The 21,532-nt window shown below is 44.1% G+C and overlaps 2 protein-coding genes across 2 annotated transcripts in view; one reads left to right on the forward strand and one right to left on the reverse strand.

Annotated features, from left to right (window-relative positions):
* XPO7 (exportin 7) overlaps positions 1-12,254 on the forward strand; it is a 174,297-nt gene extending 162,043 nt beyond the window's left edge. The window contains exons 22-29 of the mRNA XM_033950080.1: positions 7,369-7,476; positions 7,560-7,642; positions 8,068-8,282; positions 9,113-9,251; positions 9,738-9,898; positions 10,360-10,458; positions 10,755-10,882; positions 11,345-12,254. Of these exons, the coding sequence (XP_033805971.1) occupies positions 7,369-7,476; positions 7,560-7,642; positions 8,068-8,282; positions 9,113-9,251; positions 9,738-9,898; positions 10,360-10,458; positions 10,755-10,882; positions 11,345-11,438 (1,027 nt within the window). The 3' untranslated portion in view covers positions 11,439-12,254. The remainder of the gene's footprint in view (positions 1-7,368; positions 7,477-7,559; positions 7,643-8,067; positions 8,283-9,112; positions 9,252-9,737; positions 9,899-10,359; positions 10,459-10,754; positions 10,883-11,344) is intronic.
* Positions 12,255-13,043: 789 nt separating this feature from the next.
* The window catches only part of PBDC1 (polysaccharide biosynthesis domain containing 1), a 31,865-nt gene continuing 23,376 nt past the window's right edge, over positions 13,044-21,532 (reverse strand). Inside the window, exon 6 of the mRNA XM_033950081.1 lies at positions 13,044-13,659. Within this exon, the coding sequence (XP_033805972.1) occupies positions 13,553-13,659 (107 nt within the window). The 3' untranslated portion in view covers positions 13,044-13,552. The remainder of the gene's footprint in view (positions 13,660-21,532) is intronic.

Genomic DNA, 21,532 nt, shown 5'->3' on the forward strand with positions numbered 1-21,532 from the left:
GTGTCTGGCTGGCTCGTTCCGTTCAAAGCCGCGGATTGGCGGCTCCTTGCGCTATCCACTCCTGCATCGGAAGCCTCTCTGACATCACAACATCAGAGAGGCTTCAGACGCAGGCACGGATCTCGCAAGGAGCCGCCACCCGTGGCTTTGAACGGAACGAGCCGGCCAGACACGCTGCTGCTCCAGTGGCGTACCAAGGGGGGGGGGCGGTCCATTGTTCTCCCTAGAATGTGGCTCATCTAGAGCAGTGGTGCCCAATGTGCTTCCCTTCCCTTCTCACCGCTGCCATCGGGGAACAGGCCAGCACCATGTTCTTTGATCTCCCTGCGGGGCCGACCAACTCTCGCCGCCCGACGTCAATTCTGACGTCGAGAGGACATTCTGGCTAGCCAATCGCTGCCTGGCTGCCCGGAACGTCCTTTCTGACGTTAGAATTGACGTCGAGCGGCAAGAGTTGGTCGGTTCCGTGGAGAAGAGAAGCAGGGAGATCTCGGCCTGTTCCCGATGGCGGCAGCGGCAGCAGCCTATTTCCCAGTGGCATGGGGGAGGGCAGGAAGGAAGAAAGAAAGAAGGGGGGAACAGGGAGCCAGAAACAAAGCAAAAAATGGGACACGGAATCAGAGAAAGACAGACATAGAGAAAGAAAGAAAAAGTTGAGGGAGGCAATGAGGTCTGGAGGAGAGGAAGCATACAGGAGGCTGAAAGAAGGGAAGAAATATTGGATGCACAGTCAGAAGAATAAAGTGCAACCAGAGACTGATGAAATTACCAAACAAAGGTAGGAAAATGATTTTATTTTCAATTTAGTGATTGAAATGTGTCAGTTTTGAGAAAGAAAAGATATTAAACTTTAAATGTGAGTGCTGCATAAAAAATAGAGTACTTGGAGGGCCGCAGAAAAAATAGTTAATGTCTTATTAAAGAAATGACAATTTTGCATGAGGTAAAACTCTTTATAGTTTATATATCTTTCCTTTTAACTGTTAAAGGAAAGTTTTATAAACTATAAAGAGTTTAACCTCATGCAAAATTGTCATTTCTTTAATAAGACATTAACTATTTTTTCTGCGGCCCTCCAAGTACCTACAAATCCAAAATGTGGCTCCGCAAAGGGTTTGAGTTTGAGACCACTGCTCTACTTCTAGAGCTAGCATCAGAGACTTGAATGCTTTCCAGCTATTATCACTCAGTACAAGGAGTCCTTCTTGCATCCCAACCTCCAGTCCCTGGCCTTCACAACTTGGGTGTTAAGAAGTTAGAGATGGCCTCCTTGAATTTACCGGTTTCTGCTTGTAGGAGAGATTTCACTACAAGTCATAAGGTTTTAAGTGGAAGAGGCTTGCCATCTGATGTGAGGGCAAGGCCCTAGATCCCTTTTCCTGCCCTACATAAAAACTGTTTGAATATATTATACACCTGTCAGTCAGATCTCAAAACTAACTTTATAAGGGTTTACTTGGTGCAATTGGAGTTTATCACCATGTAGACCAATGTTTCCCAAATTGGTCTTGGAGTACTCCCTTGCCAGTCCAGATGTCCTCATTGAATATGCATGAAAGAGATTTGCATATGATAGAGGCAGTATGTGCAAATCAATTTCATTCATATTCATTATGGATATCCTGAAAACTTGACTGGCAAGGGAGTACTCCAGGACCAACTTAGGCAACACTAATGTAGAGGATAAGCCCAGCTTTTAGTTGTTTGCCTCAGGAAGGGATTCCTTTTGCTAAAACCTCCCATCAAGCTTCCCATAGTGTTGTGAAATCACAACATTGTCCTTACCCAACTGATGAAAGTTCCTAAAAAGCTACTTGATATCTGTCATCTGAAGTAGAGAATGACACGGAGACAAACTTTTCCCCATCTCTGCGGGAACTCAATTTCCCCCTTCCTATCCCCACAAGTTTTGTCACTGTCCCTGCCCTAGCCCCATTCCTGTAAACTCTGCCTTTAACACATAAGCCTCAAATTTTACGATTTTAAAGTGTTTGAGCCTTGTGCAGATGAGGACAGAGCATGCAGGAATGGGACAGGAAAATCAGTTCCCGTGGGGTACCTGACCTTGGAAGGTCTTGTTTTTGGTGGCAGTCATTTCAATGAGTTCCTGGCCTTAGTAGCTGATGCAATAGAGTAGTTTTGTGCACACATCCTAAGGTCCTTCCTAAGGAAGTGTCAGAGTTCCATCTTAACAAATCGGTTGTTCTGCCAACATTTTTCCCAAGACCACGTCTGAAGGCAAAAGCACACTGCACACTGGTTTGCAAAGAGCGCTTTAACCTGTCTGGAATGAACTAAAAACAAAGTCCATCTAGATTTTTGTTTCTTTTGACCTCAACAAATAAGGACATTACATTACATTAGGGACTTCTATTCCGCCTATACCTTGCAGTTCAAGGCGGATTACAAAAGAGCTAACTGGACATTTCCAGTGAAGTTACAACAGTTTTGGAGGAGAGGTACCTGGATTAATTCTGGAAGAACTTGCTAATTGGATATTAAATTGACTGTACGTTACTGTGTGATATAACAAATAGATTACAGTTAGAGTACAAATAAGATTACGTAACATTTCAGGGATCTGAATACTTGGTTGGTGTTTTGGGGAGGAAGAGATTATTTAAGTGGAGGTTTTGGGGGAGAATTTATCTAGGAGGAGGGGGAAGGGTTGGATTAAGATATCTGGATAACAATGATGAACACACTCTTTCAAACTGGCTTGCAGACTGCATTTCTATTACTTATGCTGAAACTGGGCTGACTGAAGTGTCATGTCAGAGCCATGCTGCATCAGTAGTTCATTTAAAGTCGGCTTCCATTGAGATCTGCAGAGTTGTAACATGGTCTTTCTGGTCAAGTTTTGAAATGGGTTACAAAACATCTTTCCTACAGGCACTGTTTCCCTCTAAGCTGAGCAGAGTCCTCCAACTGCATTGCTGCCAGTGGGAGACAGTTCTTCAATATTGTTTTTAGTCACTAGGGACAGCCAGATTCCCTTAAATCCTGCAGACCTTGATTGTCCCTCTCTATTGGAAATCTTATAATGAAAGAGCATCTCCTATTGGAGGACTGTATCTTATAGCAGTGGTCTCAAACCCTTTGCAGGGCCACATTTTGGATTTGTAGGTAGTTGGAGGGGCTCAGAAAAAATAGCGCAGTGGTTGGATCTACAGCCTCAGCACCCTGGGGCTGTAGGTTCAAACCCCGCGCTGCTCCTTGTGACCCTGGACAAGTCACTTAATCCTCCATAGCCCCAGTTACGTTAGATAGATTGTGAGCCCACTGGGACAGAGAGGGAAAAATGCTTGAGTACCTGATTGTAAAAACCGCTTAGATAACCTTGCTAGGCGGAAATTAAAATCCTAATAAACTTGAAACTAATAAACCTTTTAGCTAAGTCTTAATAATAATATTGTAATTTATAGATAAAATCAAGAAACTGTTTTATTTTACTTTTGTGATTATGATAAACATACAGAGGGCCTCAAAATAGTACCTGGCGGGCCGCATGTGGCCCCCGAGCCACGGGTTTGATACCACTGGCTTAGAGGAAATAATGCCTATAGGATTGTCAGTTTCAACATCTCACTACTGTCTAGAACAGGGATCTCAAAGTCCCTCCTTGAGGGCCACAATCCAGTCGGGTTTTCAGGATTTCCCCAATGAATATGCATTGAAAGCAGTGCAGGCAGATAGATCTCATGCATATTCATTGGGGAAATCCTGAAAAACCGATTGGATTGCGGCCCTCGAGGAGGGACTTTGAGACCCCTGACAAAACAGATTCATGACAAAACAGCCAATTTGATCAGACAGTACTTCAGAATTGATTTGGTATCTAGGCTCTAATTCTGACCCCACCCCACTGGCCTATTTGTTTCTGTTTCAGGCTGTTATTAAGAAAGAAATAACTTTTTTAAAATGATTTTTTATTAGGTTTGATCAAGGGTCTTACAATATGCTTATCCTGCTTTGCCTCAGAGAAAGCAGTTATTCACTTGTAGCAAGTATTCTCTGAGGACAGCAGGATATTAGTGCCCTACCCACTGCCTGTTGGAGCTGAATTCTTTTCAGCTCTTTTGTTACACTGAGACTGTCCTGCCTAATGATGGTGGGCGGGAAGATATGCTCGTGGGTGATGGAATGCTTCTAGAAAGAATAGTGGGACACATTTACCACATCAGGATTCATCAGTAAAAATATTCATCCTACTGTCTTTGGAAACCTGCTACAGATGAGTAACTTTGCTTTCCAGTTGTTGATGAACTCTATTTCTGTGCCTTACAGAACTAAATACCAGATTTATTGCCTATAAGTATCAGTACATTTTCCTCCGTTTTATCTTCGGTGACCCAAGTGACTGTTAAGTTCTTAATTTTTTTCATTGTTGGAATGAATCTGAACAGGTTCACAGTGCCCTATCTTCTCCTGAAGAACCTACATTATTGCTGCTACAATGACTAGCTCTAATCCTGAGGCTAAGAGTAAGCACCTTTTTCACATGTGCCATTTGCAGCTAGTATAGAATTGTCTTTTTGCTTCTTTGCCTGCTTAAATAGGTATAGCTGTAGAACATAAGAGGTAAAATCTAAGCATAGAGGGAACTCATAGCAGCCATTTATGTTTGTGGCTCTGCATGGGGCAGGAGTGTAAGAAGATCGCTCCTGCCCCTCTTCACCGCTAGACCATCAGGCTTTAAAAAGTAAGTTGTGGAGGGGTCCGGGAAGAAGGAATGGATCAGAGTCGGCCCTAAGTAAGTTGTGGAGAGGTCTAGGAGGCAGGGGTGGGTCAGTCGACCCTGAAGTTATTCACAAATTTTTCTTATTTGCAGGCTTTTTGCCTCTAGCCTCTAAAAATACGTAATTAGGGGGATGTAATTAGACACACAATCCAACCTACTTCTCCAGGAGTTGATTCTGAACTATATGCTGAGGAGACTGCTGCTTTCAGGAAGGGTTGCATTTGCTTAGATCATTATGCTAGTTCTCGGGTCCAAGAGAGCTGCTTCATTCCAGCTCTTATTAAATGTCATCTACTTGTGTATCCGAGTCATGCTGCTTTTTATGGATAGTATCTGTTACAGGTATATAACCTTGCTTTCTTAGGTTTTTTTTTAGAAAAAATTGTGTTAGACACAAACGCAGCTTAAAATGGCATAATGTATGACACACTCGGGCATCCTGTAAGAGACAAATGTGCATGCACTAACCGCACAGCAAAAAATATTTTTAAATTGTTTTTGAGGAGACGTCTGGAGATGAGAAGTGGGCATCCCTGTGTTGATCAATTAGCACAGCTACATTACATCACTAACTGGTTAACACAGGAATAGTATGTGAGGCCTTACCACTAGAGAATGACACAGGGAAAAAAATTGTCACCACTCCATCCCCAGCAGCATCCATACAAGTCTCAAACAGGTATGATTTTGTATACTTGTCTTTTTATTAACGTACTACTACTATTGCTGCCAAAAGAATCTCAGACTCCAGACTCCTCTTTCATTCCATCTATCCTAGTTTGGCTTCCACATTTACAGCTGCTTTTTACTCTGCTGCTGAAACTCCTTAGTTTATTAGGTAAGGAGAGACATCATAGTCTAACTTGGTTAACTAACTCTCAGTCGACACAAGGGATGCCCAAGCCCTCTTGCCTGAACGACCCCCACCCGTAGACTGGAATGGAAGACTGGTAGCAGGGAAGCCCACTTCCTCCTGCCTGAACGACTCGCACCACCATACCTTGACAGGCTTGACTGGAAGACCAGGAAGAGGGATGCCAACTTCCTCTTGCCAGCAGGCCCACCTCTTCAAAATGCAGGCCATCCACTTCCCAGTGCATCCCATAGGAGGGGTGTTGGACACCTGGGCCAATCAGGGCCTTTGGCCTCTCAGTGCTTCACAGGAAGCACCAGGAAGAGGAAGGCCTGTCATTTTGAAGAGACAGGCCTGCCAGAAAGAGGGAGCGTGCATCCCTCTTGCCAATTTTCCATTCTAGTCAAGCCTGTCATGGTATGGGGTGCAGAAGGAAATGGACGTCTCTCCTGCCAGTCTTCCATTCCAGGTGGGGGTCAATCAGGAGCAAATGGGCATCTCCTGCCAATTTGAGATGTGCAAGAGGGGGTGTCCTCAGGCAGAAGAGAGTGGGTTTTTCTCATGCCAATGGAGGGGTGGTCATTGCACCAGCTGAGCTGATCACTGGGGAATCCCCAATCAGCTGAGCTAGCAGGACTTTCTGCAGCTGCCAGCTTCTGGGCTAACTCTGCGGGCCCACCCCTCAACCCATTATTTTTCCACATGTAGCAGGCAAGCAGAAGAAAAATTATGGGTTTACAATTGGAAAACTTACCTTTGAGACTCTTGCTCTCACTGCTGATGCTGACTCCGTTTCTGACCCAGGCAGGCAGCTCCTCCAGGCCCTGCTCTAACTCAACCAGCCACGCTTAGGTAACCTTTCTCTGGCTTCAAGTTTAACGACCGTTCTGTTCACCGCCAATGTGTTTGGCAGTGACATTTGGGCCCCTCTTGCTGACATCACATTTGGGAGAAGAGTGAAGACCCAATTGAGTGCCCTCCTTTTCCAACATTGCATTCCAGGGGAGGAGTCAAGAGAGGAGAAGGATGACAACAAAGGTCGCTGGTCCTCAGAGGGGTCACGAGGCCATGTTTAATGATAGTAAAGGATTTGGTGGGGTTCTGTACTATGGGGACAAAGCTTTTTACCACTCCCATGGGTGGTGAAAAGTTTTGCTCCTATGTCTGCGGGGAATCGGGCTTTTTGGTTTCTGTTGCCGTGGTTTGCCATGGTATTTGGTCACCATGTCAATCTCTACTTACCATTTACATAATAGATGGTTTTAAGGACTACACACTAGTGACAATATTAGCTCATGGTCATTAATACAAAAAAAGTAGTAAAAGGCCTTTTTTTACAGCTGTGGTAAAAATGATCTTAGCATGTGGGAAGTACCTCTGCAAGGGCTTGCTAAGGCCACTTCTTACTGCAACTTAGTAAAAGGACCCCTTAGTACTTTTACTGAATAAAACAGGCAAGTTTCTTCCTACTGGTTTCTCATAGGGGGGACCTTTCTTTTTCTAGTACCAAAAAAAATCCACAAAACCTCTCCATATCTAGGAATGGGGACAGGCAAGACCATGTGCATTTATGATGAAACACTGATTTTACCCATTTGTGTGTACTTACAAACCAATGAAAATATGGAGTTGCAATGAGATTGCTACTATTCTACTGATTTCTTCATCTATGAGTCAGGCAGTTGAGCAGCAAGAAGGGGATGTGTAAACAGCAATGCTCCATCTATTTGTGAACTGTCATATGCACAATGTCATTCCTTAACATTTGATACAGTTACCCATCCTACATGCCAATACTACAGCGAGCCATTGAACTCTGGTACCATGACCCAGCATGCACCACACCGGTACTGAAACTGATGGCCGAGCTAGTGCACAACAGGTGAAAAAGAGCTCCAGTTCTCCACCTGCCTCCTTCACACCTTTCCTCTTCATTAATATTTTCTTGTTATATCTTGGGGTTAGGTCCCAGCGGCTGCAGTTTGATGTTTCATCTCCTAACGGCATCCTTCTCTTTCGAGAAACCAGCAAAATGATAACGACATATGGTGAGTATGCTCTAGAGCTGGAGGATATATCATACTTTGCTCGGTTAGCTCAGTTAAGTATTTTCCCTACTGCTAGGGAGTTATGTTTGGCATTCAGATGCTGACGGGCATGCACACTGGTTTAACACTCAGCCACTATTCACTAAGGCTGTGCTATGTCAGAGAACTATATTACGTCACTTGAAACAAGAATTCTGTTTCATCCTTTGCTTCCAGTAGCAAAAGTGCTCTGGTTTGCACCATCTTTGAAGCAGAGTCCCAAGATTCCATTCTATACTAAAGATAATTTACATACCCTGTGATTTCCAGGTCAACTAAGAATTTTAGTATGGTGTCCATGATGATAACCTGTGTAGGCTACTGTAAGTAGCTGGAGAATCGCACAAGTCACTATTGGAATAGTGACTCTCTCTGTGTTTGTGCAGGCAATCGTATCCTAACACTAGGAGAGGTCCCAAAGGAGCAGCTCTATGCACTAAAACTCAAGGGAATTTCTGTTTGCTTCTCCATGCTGAAGGCTGCCCTTAGTGGAAGTTATGTAAACTTTGGTGTCTTCCGTCTCTATGGGGATGATGCCCTAGATAACGCGCTGCAGACCTTCATCAAGCTCCTGCTGTCTATCCCACACAGTGACCTTCTGGTAAGGATGTCTGTTAGAATACATACTTATTCTGTATAGCATGCATGAAGGCTTGTGCTATATCTCATAATCCAGGGGAAGTGAAAAAGATTTTCAGTGCCAAATGTGATACACTTACATCACCGCACTAGCATTTCTTTTCCCAGAATGTGTCTAGTTCACCACAGCCACATCTTTATTCTTCCAAATTCTTAGTTTGATGGTGTTAGTGTGCAGCTACTGTGGAGATTAGCATTAGAGGGTGCTCCCCCATTTGGACAGTACATACACCCCCCTTCTATTTCCATTTTTAGATTATCTGTAAGCATTTGGAGAGCCTTATTTTGAGAAGGGTGCCCATTCTGCCAGAGTGGCTAGACAAGTTTGTACTTAAAATGGGAGGGATATATACTGTAGTTTAGTCATCTGCAAAGGGTGGTGATGTTTGTTGCCTTACTGATAAAAATAAAATTAAATAACGCCAATCCCAACAGAGGCCCTGTGGGACCCAAATTAATTTATTCCACATGGAATATATGCCATCAATTATGATCCACTAGTACCTCCTCTTCAAAAGAATTCCTTACCCATCCATAAATGTGCTTATTAAACTCCCCACCCTCCCATCTTTTATCAGTGGAAAGTTGGTCTCTACTAGCTTGGTTCTAGTTTTATCAGCTTATGAACAGTATTTTGCTGTTTACAGCAGGCCCCTGCCAGAAATAACTAAAATGTCTTAATTTCCCACTTGACATAAGTTTGTCCACATATGCCACTGTTGCATTGAGTACAATAGAATGCAATGCTGTCTTTGAAATATCCTAAGTGACAGTATGCCACTTTGCCTTCAGGACTACCCCAAACTCAGCCAGTCATACTATTCACTGCTGGAAGTCCTCACCCAGGACCATATGAACTTCATCGCCAGCTTGGAGCCACATGTTATTATGTATATCCTCTCTTCCATCTCTGAAGGACTCACTGCACTAGGTAACTAACTGTCTGTATGACTTTGTTGGTACTTTGGAGTTTGAGAGAGGAAATAGGTCTTTAATAAATTAGTTCTCTTTAAATGAGATGTTAAGAATGAAAACTCTGGCAAACATCAGAAAAAGTATTTCAGTAAAATAAACAGGTCCAGGATTCCTAGTTATAGGAAAATATGTTAGATGTGATTGTGAAGATATATGTAAGTAACAGGTCCCAATCCTATGTATGCAGTGACTATGAAAGAGGACTGACAATGTCCTCTGGAATTACCATAATGGTGGAAAGCGGGCTAAGGGTGGTTTATTGATCCTAGGACTATAGTGATGTGGCAGGGGGACAAGGGTATTTAGGGTGCCCCCAAAACCGCCATGATGGTGGAAGTGGATTGACTATAACCCCTTAGCTGCTGACCCTGCTACTTGAAGTAACAGTGGAATGGGACTAAGAGTTCCTGTCAAGTTCTTACTGGATGCTGCTATTCTGCAGACACTATGGTTTGCACAGGCTGCTGCTCATGTTTGGACCACATCGTCACTTATCTTTTCAAGCAACTATCTCGCAGCAGCAAGAAGAGGCCTGCACCCATGACACAGGAGAGCGACCGCTTCCTGCACATCATGCAACAGCACCCGGATATGATTCAGCAGGTACGCAGAGAATGGCAGTCTGGGCAGGGTTCCTGCCAAGAGCGGCCTCACTCCTTATTCACTGTCCTGTATACATTGCAGCCTGGATGCAGAATCCTACACGGACCCGATGAAGGCAGCATAGGTTTGGAAAGATAGTCACAAATGTAAGTTAGTCCATTATAAAGGTCTCAGCTGCACCTTAATGTTTACTGACCTTTATTTTTATATATCCAAGTGGATTAACACAGCAACCACCCAAATTTATTCTGTGAACAAAATAAAGTGAACGTTTTTTCATACAGAAATTTTGTGTATAATTATATGAAGCAGAAGCTTTACAGGATTTGAAATTACTACTTTTAAGTGAACAGTGTTTCAGTATTTTTAGGTGTTTTACAGTATATAGCAGTGCTGGTCTTAAAGATTGGGCACCAAGGGAGCATGGTCAACCATCTTCATATTTTGTTTTTGGTCTTCAGATGCTGTCAACCGTGCTAAACATCATTATCTTTGAGGACTGCAGGAACCAGTGGTCAATGTCCCGTCCCCTGTTGGGTTTAATATTACTTAATGAAAAGGTAAACATTCCATCCTTCCCTTGCTCATATACCTTTATTTCCAAATTAGAAGAAGCCAGGTACTTGTGTCCTGGATTGGCCCATTAGAAATAGGATACTGGGTATGATGTTTTGTTTTGACCTATGGTAGTTCTTCTGTTCTTAAAATGTCACTTTAATGGAATGACTGCCATTGGGATTAGTCTTAGAGGTGCTATAGGAAGAATAGGGGATTTGTAATAGTTTCTTTCTATATTAGCAGTTAAAGTTTTTCCTTCAGTACTGCTACAGGAGGCTAATCTTTCCTCATGTCTTAGTATTTTTCAGATCTAAGGAACAGTATTGTCAACAGTCAACCCCCAGAGAAGCAGCAAGCCATGCATCTATGCTTTGAAAACCTCATGGAAGGAATTGAGCGAAACTTGCTAACAAAAAACCGGGACAGGTCTGTATGGAAGAGCACTAGATTACCAATAAATGGCTCCTAGCTGGAAAAGATTTGTATTGGTGATCCTGGTAGTATGAGTACAACACTAGATGTTGTCTTTGAATTTTGTTGTTTTGTATATGCATAGTATTGACTTGGTTTGAAATACTAGTAAATTATTTCAGTTTCTGTACTGCACGTAGAAGAGGAGTGTGCCAATGATCCTATCCCAGTTCCAAAAAATTTTTTTAAAAACATGCCTCTGGGTGTAAGGAACCAAAGAACAGTGAACAGATTACTAATATACATTACTATGCCTGTAACTCACTCTTTACTTTTCTAGCATGGAAGGTAGGGTGGAGTTTTTGCTATTCAGAGGGCTATGGTAAACAGATAGTACTGTGCAAGGATAACTAATATGTCTGAACTTTGTTTTTCTGCTGTAGACTCATTAATATTAAAGCTCTGTATTTCCTGTAGGTTTACACAGAACCTTTCGGCATTTAGGCGAGAAGTGAATGACTCTATGAAGAATTCAACATGTGGTGTGAACAGCAATGATATGATGAGCTGACACTAAGCCTGCCTTCATTTGGACAGAGCTGTATCTCTCTGGACCTGCCCTCCCTTGAGGGGCAGGAGCCATGGCTTTCTGCATCCCCCCACTTTTCCTTAAGACTGTGGGAGAAGAGGACAAGCCTCGGGAGGGATGTCAGAGGTCAGACAGCAGGCAGGGTGCTTCCATCCCTTCACCTTAGGGCATTTCCAAGAACACAGAGCCTGCCCAGATTGCTCCTTCTCTCTGTGCTCTGCCGTAGCCTGCCTTGTATAAAACATGTACATTTTTTCAGAACATTTTGAACAATGTTTATATTGATTCAATTTAAAAAAAAAAAAGCAGTGTAACTGAAATTTTTACCAAGCTCAGAGCAGCAATGCTGATGTGATTGAAGATAATGTTCTTGGAAAAGAAGGTGTGTGTGGAAGTGCAAGGAAGAGATTTAAGTGATGAGTTTTAGAAGAAAGATATGTAAAATTCAGAATGTATATTTTTCTTATAGCCCTTGAATACCAACAGCTTCTTGTACCTGTTGAAAGCCTTGTTCTTAGGAACTCTGTACAATAGGAGCCATGGTTCTGTTGTAAGTGTTCCCTTGCTTCACACTACACAAATTCTATTACCTGGCGGTACCAGCTTCCCAGTCTGATGCTCTGTTGTGTCATGTCCATACCTGTTGCACAGTGGGAACTATTGCATTGGAGAGGTAGAGCGCTCACTGCATTGTTTAAGGTGTGATTCCTCTCCTGTGGCACTAGAATGCTCTCTGCAGTCTCCCCATCTCTGTAAAGTCTAGGATTGTGTGTGAAATAAAGCAAGCAATGGAAGGAGGAGGTGGTGTACTGTCTAGAATATAAGTCCATATTCTACATAGCCTATTGTAGCCAGGCTCCCTGTAAACAAGTTGTGATCTTAGAATAACAGCTGTCAACCTAAGACTACAAGCCTACCTGGACCAGTCTCTAGATCAGTGATTCCCAACCCTGTCCTGGAGGAACACCAGGCCAATCGGGTTTTCAGGCTAGCCCTAATGAATATGCATGAGAAAGATTTGCATATGATGGAAGTGATAGGCATGCAAATTTGCTTCATGCATATTCATTAGGGCTAGCCTGAAAACCCAATTGGCCTGGTGTTCCTCCAGGACAGGGTTGGGAACCACTGCTCTAGATAATAATAGTAGGGTCTAGACGAGTATCTTTACCTATACCCTTTCTTATACTACCACTTTCTAGCAGGTCAGTGCTTTTGAGCAGCTGTAGTAAAAGCCTCTGCACTCACAGGAATTCTATGAGCATCTGATCTTTTACCGCAGCAGCCAGCAATAAAAAAATCCTAACACAGCTTGATAAAAGGGGGCTTAAGTTTGGTAGCCTTTGTTGTTTCTTCTAATACAGCTTTGGTGAGGGATTCCATTAAGTGCAGGTATCCCCTATCTGTTCTTTTTTACATTTTTGAGATTTATTTATGGTGACAAATTTTAACATGGCCCTTTCACAGAATTTATAAGTAAACTAATATTTTTAATTACTTGTCTTTCCAAGCCCAAGCTGAAGCCAAGTTGCAATCTGGTATAAGAGCTATGTCCCTGTCCTAAAGGCCATGCCTAATGATACTGTCCATGGTAAATGGGAGAAGCAGGATTTGAGCCTTGGCTTCCCTGGTTCAGAGCTGCTTCTTTACACTAAAAAGATGTGTACTATGTAATTATCCTACAAACCCAATACAGAGATACCACTATAGTCTTTGGGGAAAATATAATACATACAGAACAGCCTGATCCTTGGAATGGTTTGAATTTTTAAATTTCAATTAAATGTTTTAGAAATGGGAATAAAAGCTGCTTATACATAATGCTGTACCAGACCCAAACTGGGTATTCTGAGCTGTTTACTTATAGTCCTTGGCCTCTTAAAAACAGGCATGGTTGCTTCTGACAAAAATGCCACATATTTTGTATAAACTTTCTGTAGACACTCAATTGAGAGGACAGGTATAGACCATCTTCTAGTTAAGATTCACATCCTATAAGATCTAACCACTTGAACCCCCTTAAGAAATAAGAAGAGTTCTGACTGGCTCATTTTCTCTTCTTCCTTTACAAGGAAATGAGGTTCTGCAGTCCAGCTTTAGCCTGATGTTTCTTTTGCTGCTGGTTTGCCAAGGTTGAAGATTTGGCTATTGTAACCATCTCTGTTTCGTGCTATCTCAATTGCATAAAACTGAATCCTGGTAGCTGTGAAAAAGAATAAGCATTACTATGGGCTATGCTAGAAAGTCCAAGGAAGAGAAGATTAGGAGTATTCACTTCCCACCATACTCATGAGATCTACAATCAGACTAAGCCATGTTTACTAATTAAATATATAATCAAAGCCTTAAATAAGTGAAATCACAACATAATTTGCTGAGGACAAGCAGGACTTATCACTCACAGAGATGCCATCAACAGCTACAGCCCAGCAAAGGAATAACTATTATAGCTACTTTTTTAGCATCCCTCCAGACTGGCACAGAACGGATGGGTTTACGTTCCTCTGCCAGCAGGTGGAGACTGAGACACATTGACTTTTGGAAGTACAAGTGGGCTGACAAGTCCCATCTACAATCAGTCTGTTCTCAGTCTCCAGCAGGTGGTGGTGGTAAGCCTGTGCAGTCTTTTCCTTTGCTAGTTAGGGCCTGTTGGATCTGATTAATTACCTTTTTATTGTCCCTGTTTGCTCTCCGGACAGAGCTTTGGGGACACTTTCAGGGGTCCACACTCAAAAGGTTGAGTCCCTCCCCCTATTTCCCCCACCTCCCCAAATTTTATTTCTTTAGTAGGAACCTCAGCTGTATGCCTAGCCACCCTTCAGGCACAGACTACAGCTTTGAGAGTCTTTGGGGTCAGCTCTCTTATCACTTACAGCTGTTTGCTGTGGGACCAATTGAAAGAAAAACAAAAAAAGGCCTGAGGCAGCCAGTCTAAAGGAAGCTTTGAGTTGGTTTTTAATTGCTTTCTTTTTTCTAACCGGCGGGTTTGTGCGTTGGTTTCCTGCGCATACGCTCTGAGCACTTTTAAAAAGCAGAAGTGCGTCTTGTGTGCATTAGAGAATGACATGGGGAAAATTTTGTCCCCGCCCCATCCCCACAAGCTCAGTCCCTCCGCAAAACATATGACCCCATCCACACAAACCTCAAATAGTTATGATTTTATATTGAACTTATTTTATTAAAGTATAAAAAGAAACAATATTCTGTACAATTGTTATTTTATAAATACAAATAATACAGAACAAGGATCAACAAAACCCATCTCCCCTCCCCTATCAAGAAAACTGAATAGGCCAAATTATTACAGAATGCTACACAGAAATATCATGCTAACAGAATACCACAGTCACACATGACAGGAATAGTGTTAGGAGAGTGCAACTGTCTCCTGGTCAGAGAGAGCCCTATGACAGCTGGAAGCTAAAGAAGCACGGCCTGGGCTTTGAAGTCCCCAGTTATGTCTAACACCAGCTCTAGCAGGATACATATTTCAAATCTGATATATTCTAATCACAAAATAGAAAATAAAATTATTTTTTTCTACCTTTTGTTGTCTCGTCATTTTATTCTTCAAATTATGTTGGTCTCAGGCACAGGTCTCTTTTGTTTTGCCTTCTCTTATCTCACTTGCCAGGGTCTCCTGACCATTTGACATTCTTCTTTCTCCATGCTCACCATCCATCTTCTATCTTTATATATGTATTGTTCAGCATTTCCCTTCTCTATGTCTCCTATATGGCCCTTTCTAGTATTTCCCCTGTGTCCATCTCTCTGCCTTCATTATCTCACCATTCTATGATCCCCTCCCCTGTGTACAGGGAGTGGGGAGAGAGAGAGAAATCCAGGGTACATCTCTCTCTCATCCCCCGGATCATGTGCAGAATTTTTCACCACTGCCTACCAGCCCCATGCCCAACATTTCTCCTATCACCCCTCTCCAGCACCATGCCACAACTCTTCCTCCATCACTATGTCCAACATTCCTCCCCTTGCACCCCCTTCAATCTGTTCCCTCTCCACCACCATATCCAACATTTCTCCCTCTCATCCCCATATATCTCTACCTAACTCCTCTTTCTCCCCAACAATTTTCTTTTCTTCCTTTCCCCATATGCACTATCTTTCCATCTCATTTACACACACATCCCCAACAATTTTCCTTCGATGCCCTCCCTTCCAACCTTTGTCCCAAATTCATGCTCCCCCCCCTTTTCTCCCTTTGTCCCACGTAATCCCTTCTCCCTTACTTTTTCAGGGCCATCCAGCAGGGCATGCCCCCCCCCCCCCATTCCTTCGAAGCTGGATCAGCACTGACAGCTCCCCTCTTGCTTGCAGCAGCCCATGAGTCCAGCAGTCCCCCACTCTTGCACCAGGCCCTCAAAGCTGACTGGAGGGCTTCCGTCCAATATCAGAGGGAAGCCTTTCTGATCAGCCAGGGATCCCAGGCAGTTATCTCAACTGTTGGACACCGTCTTCCAGCTTGGCTGCTTCTTATCTTGAGTGCTAACTGCACTTGTTTGCCAGGACAGCACACGGTCGGCACTGAAAATAAGGAGCAGCCAAGCTGGAAGACGGTGTCCAACAGTCGAGGTAACTGCCTGGGATCCCTGGCTGACCAGAAAGGCTTCCCTCTGATGTCAGCTCTGATATTGGAGGGAAGCCCTCCAGTGCAAGGGAGGGTGGTTGCAAGCGAAAGGGGAGCTGCCAGTGCTGATCTGAAAGGGAAGGAAGGGAGGCAACTAGTCAGATCCTTTACTGCAGGACAAGGCCATTCACCACCCCACGGGGCGGTGAATGGCCTTGTCCCCATACCCTTGGTAACCAGTTAATTATTTCCCCTGATCCGGCGGGTAACTAGCTTCGGGAAGTCATCTTGTCATTCTCTAGTGTGCATGTCGAGCGGTGGATGTGGTCACGAAGTGCTCCGGCCGCTTCAAGAGGGAATCTCTGTCTGCTTTGGGTACCGGCGTGCAGGGTTCCACTTCATGTGTGTACCGCTCATCGGCTGTGGACGGTGGAGAAGTCTGTGCTTCCCCTAGGGCCCACACAAGGATTTCCTCAGCCACTGATGGTAAGGGAGACAAGATTGCCCTTACTGCTGATGGTGCTGGGGATTCCCTTTCCCCTATAGTGGTTGCTGCCTGTGGTTCTGGTTTAGCGGCTGGGTCTAGTCACACCTCATGGCTGCTACTGGTCTTGGGAGACAGTTTTTCAGAGGGCTTTTCTCTGGTTTTGGTGGGAAGCTCTGGCATTTTGCTTGTGGCCTCAGGTGACCTTCCTCCTCTTTTAGAGTGACAGGAACATGTCCTAGCTGTTTCTTCTGCAGCTTTGTTGTTGTTGTGGTGGTGGGGTGTTTCCTGCTTCTTTCCCAGGGGTCTGCTGCGGAGTTTCTACCTTTTATGTCTGCCTCCGTCCAGTCCCCCATGCATCGTCCAAGCAGCCATGGGTGTCTTGGACAAGGAATTTCTTCTGGCTGACCTGGTTTTGCTGGATAAGGACTTGATCTTGGGGTGGCCCCCCAAGATCCTCTAGGGGGCACAGATGATGTGGACAGGAGGGAAGATGGTCATGCACATTTTTCACTGGGAAGAACTACAGGCGCTTATTCTCCAGGAAGCTGTGGACCCTCTGCTTCGGGGGATCCGGTCAGCATCCTGCTCCTTTCCTAGGCATGAGGATATTCAGGATATGGTGTATGCACAGTGGAAGACTCCAGTCGTGCCTTTTCGCTTGACATGGTCCATGGCCAAGCTGTATCCCATTCTGGATGAGGATAGGGATATCTTCAAGTTTTCTGTGGTTGATAGGGTGGTCTCTGTTATCGCACATAAGCATACCATGCTAGATGAGGGAGATTCAGCACTGAGAGATCTTCTCAGGCCCCTAAGATGGAGTCCCTTCTTAAGCAGAGTTGAAGTGGCTGTCTTAGCTGTCCAGGCAGCGATTTGTGGTGGGCTGGTGGCCTGTGTTTTCTTCCGGTGGTGTGAATGTGTCCTGGACCAGGAGTCTGCTGACTGGTCCTTAGTGGATCAGGAAGTTGCTAAGATAGAGCTTGGCACTTCTTATCTCTCTGATGCCATGTATGATCTGTTGCATTAGCCAAGTACATGGCCCTTGGAGTAACTACTTGCCGTACCCTGTGGCTTCTAATGCTAAGCTCAGTAAGTTTCCTTTTTGAGGCTCTTTCTTTGGGGAGGAGTTGGATAAGTTTGTTCAGGCCTTGAGTGATTCTAAGGTTCCTCAGCTTCCGAATGATAGACTTCGCCAGGCATCACAGGATGGCGCCACCTGTGGAAGTTTGCATGATTTTCTTAGGTACCGCCCTGGCCATGGTTCAGCTCCTTTCCACTCCGGGGGGGGGGGGGTGCGTTCAGGACTCTGCCGGGTTAGACCAAGATCACAATGGATCAGTGGGTCCTAGAGGTGATTCGGGACGTCTATGCTCTCGAATTTTACCAACATTTGTTAGATCATTTCTTCTCTTCTCCTTGTTGGGCAACTTGGAAGAAGCGGGCTTTATGTCAGACATTGCAAAGGTTGTTCCTATACTCCTCAGGTACCCAAGAAAGAGGGGTCTTTTCGGACCATTTTGGATATGAAGAGTGTCAACAGGGCACTCTGGGTTCCATCTTTTCGCATGGAAACCCGGACTGGCCCAGGCACCCGTGGTACACAGATCTGGTTCTAGTAGCAGATTCTCCTCTTCTGCCCCTCTCGCCCGACCTTCGGACTCAGGGCCACATTCCCATGTTTGATCCGGGTCCCTTTTGTCTTACACCTTGGCTCTTGAAAGGGAACACCTAAGTAGATAAAGATATTCTAATAAGATGATCTTCACCCTTTTGGGTTATCGGAGACTTTCCTCCTCTTGGTTCCCCTTCGCGCGTCCTTGCCTCACATCTTGGATTTTTTTACAAGATAGCCTAGAGAGAGGCCTTGCCTGCTCCTCTGTGTTCAGAGTGCATCCTTGTCTTCTTTTTGTGGTCTGTTACATGGTTGGCGTTTGGCCTCTTCTCCAGATATGGTTCGTTTCTTGAGAGCGGCGAAATTGCTCCGGCCTCCAGTTCATCCTTTGGTTCTGGCCTGGAATCTCAATCTGGTTCTTTCCGTGCCTCTCGGCTCCTGCATGTGGAAGGACCTTACTCTTAAGGCTGTGTTCCTGGTGGCCATTACTTCCATGAGACGCATTTCCAAACTGCAGGCTTTTTCTTGTAGGCCTCCCTTCCTGGAGTTTGCTAGGGAGCGGATCATACTACAGCTAGTTCCCTCCTTTCTGCCAAAAGTCATTTCTCCTTTTCATGTCAACCAGTTCATTTCCCTTCTGATCTTGGGCAATTGGGAGGGCTTTTTGGAGCAGAGACAGATGCACAAATTGGATGTCCAGAAGGTTCTGCGCTTATGTTTAGCAGACCCGGGAGTTCTGGCAGTCGAATCACCTTTTTGTTCTGTTAGTGGGATAGTGCTTCCAAGGTTACAATTGCGCGCTGGATCAAAAAGGCTATCGCTTTGGTGTACCTTCTTCAGAAGAAACCTGCTCCGGATTTTCTCACAGCTCATTCTACTCAGGGTCAGGTGGCTTCTTGGCCTGAGAATTCTCTTGTGCCTCTGATGGATATCTGTAAAGCTGTGGCTTGGTCTTCTCTCCATTCTTTTGTTCACCACTACCGTGTGAATGTTCAGGCACATCGAGACGTGGTGTTCAGTGAGTGTGTTCTTGTGGCAGCCCATGATGGGTACTGCTTTGGTACATCTCATCTATTCTGTGCCAGTCTGGAGGGATGCTAAAGAAGGAGAAATTAGGTTTTTACCTACTAATTTTCTTTCTTTTAGTCCCTCCAGACTGACACAGCCCCCACCTTGTTTCAGTGGTATTGTTTGTCTTGGGTGTTAAGGAGTAAAATAAGAGCAGCGGCATTTGGTTCATCTGGGGAAGGAGTCTCAAAGTCCCTCCTCGAGGGCCGCAATCCAGTCCAAGCAGTGAATGCAAATAGATCTCATGCATATTCATTGGGGAAATCCTGAAAACCCGACTGGATTGCGGCCCTTGAGGAGGGACTTTGAGACCCCTGATCGGATGTTTTTGAAGGTTCTTATTCTAATCAGAATCCAACAGTTTCCCGGTCCGATCTGGACACTTAATTTGTCTTCTACAGGCGAGAGTAGAGTTGGTATGTTTTTCTTATTTAGCCTAGTTTCTGCTTTGCTATTCTTCAGACTGACTGTAGATGGGATTGCACAGCCTACTTGTACTACAGCCAAAAGTCAATGTGTCGCTCTCCACCTGCTGATAGAGGACCATAAACCCATTCGTTCTGTGCCAGTCTGAAGGCACTAAAAGCAAGAAAATTAGCAGGCAAGAACCTAATTTCTCCTTTTTCTGGAAGCTTTTGAATAAGTTCACTATGCATGTGTGGTCTCTCTCACATGGTATTATATAGACCTCCTCAGTCTTTCCTTTTCTGTGTTATAGTCATCTTGCCATTCACACAAGAAGAAAAACACAAAGCTAAGTCCTGTCATTTTTGCACAGGTTAGCTTCAGATGTTCCTAGGTATTATCATTAGATATTTTTTATGGTTTAAAATGTTAATTTTTTCCCCTCGTTATCGGCCAACTATAGTTCCTGACCAATGAACCCTCTCACCAGCCGGTCATCTGCTTTCACTTTAACTATTTTTCCAATCACACTATCCCTAAAGAAGAGTCCTAGCTGCTTCAAAAGTTGTTGTATATACTAGAGAATGACACGTGGAAAAAAATTTATCACCGTCCCCGTCCCAGCCTTGCAAACTGTCAGATCCCATCCGCACAAGCCTCGAATAGTTATGATTTTATACTGAACTTATTTTATTAAAGTATAAAAAGAGACAATATTCTGTATAATTGTCATTTTATAAACACAAAAAATACAGAGCAAGGATCAACAAAACCCCTGTCTCCCCTCCCTTTCACAAATATCCCTTCCACTATTGTGAAAACTGAACAAACCAAATTACTACAGAATGCTACATAGAAAAATCAAGCTAACAGAATACTTCAGTCATACATGGCAGGAATAGTTTTAGGGGAGTGCAACTAGGGAAACTTCCTCCTGGTCATAGAGCAAGCCTTAAGCCAGCTGGAAGCTAAAGAAGCACAGCCTGGGCTTTGCGATCCCCAGTTATGTCTAATACCAGCTCTAGCAGAATACATATTTCAAATCCAAAATATTCTGGTAATTTTATTCTTCAAATCACATTGGTTTTGGGTTTCTTCTGTCTTCATTGTGGCATGGCTGGCTCCTGAAGATAAAATAGGCGCAAGAGGAGATGCCAAGTCTGACACAGTCGCAATTTTTTTATCACAGGAGCAAGACTTTTCACCGCTCCCACGAGGCGGTAAAAGGTCTTGTCTCCATTTCTGCGGTGACCACAGTTTTCCACGCTAAATGGTCCCCGTGTCATTCTCAAGTAGATACCCTTTCTTGGTGCCTACACTGAGTAGGTTTCAAATGCGAGCCCCCTCATTATAGTCTCTGTTCTCAAATGTCAAGAGAGAGTTACATAAGAATAGCCTTACTGGGTCAGACCAATGGTCCATCAAGCCCAGTAGCCCGTTCTCACGGTGGCCAATCCAGGTCACTAGTACCTGGCCAAAACCCAAGGAGTAGCAATATTCCATGCTACCAATCCAGGGCAAGCAGTGACTTCCCCCATGCCTTTCTCAATAACAGACCATGGACGTTTCCTCCAGGAATTTGTCCAAACATGAAAAGCTTTTATGTGATAAGATGGGCACCATCAACAACAGCATCAGTCTCTATGAGACAAAAAAAAGACCTCACAATGCTAAGGCCCCTTACACTAGCATCTATTTCCAGTGCTGCAGGGGAGGAAACGTCAGTGTCTCAGTCTTACAGAAGGACCAGCCCAACTGTGACTAACACAAGATAGAGTTCTATGAGTCCAAGTATGAACACTCTTAATATTCTGATGAGAAAACAAGAGATCTAGGAGGAGGGTTCTACAGCGCTCCCTTCAGATCCCTTCCCACTCCATCAGTGATGCAAATCCCTGTTGGAGGATCTTTCATTTCAT

Source organism: Geotrypetes seraphini, chromosome 6 (genome assembly GCF_902459505.1).
Source record: "Geotrypetes seraphini chromosome 6, aGeoSer1.1, whole genome shotgun sequence".
NCBI classification, from domain to species: Eukaryota; Metazoa; Chordata; class Amphibia; order Gymnophiona; family Dermophiidae; genus Geotrypetes; species Geotrypetes seraphini.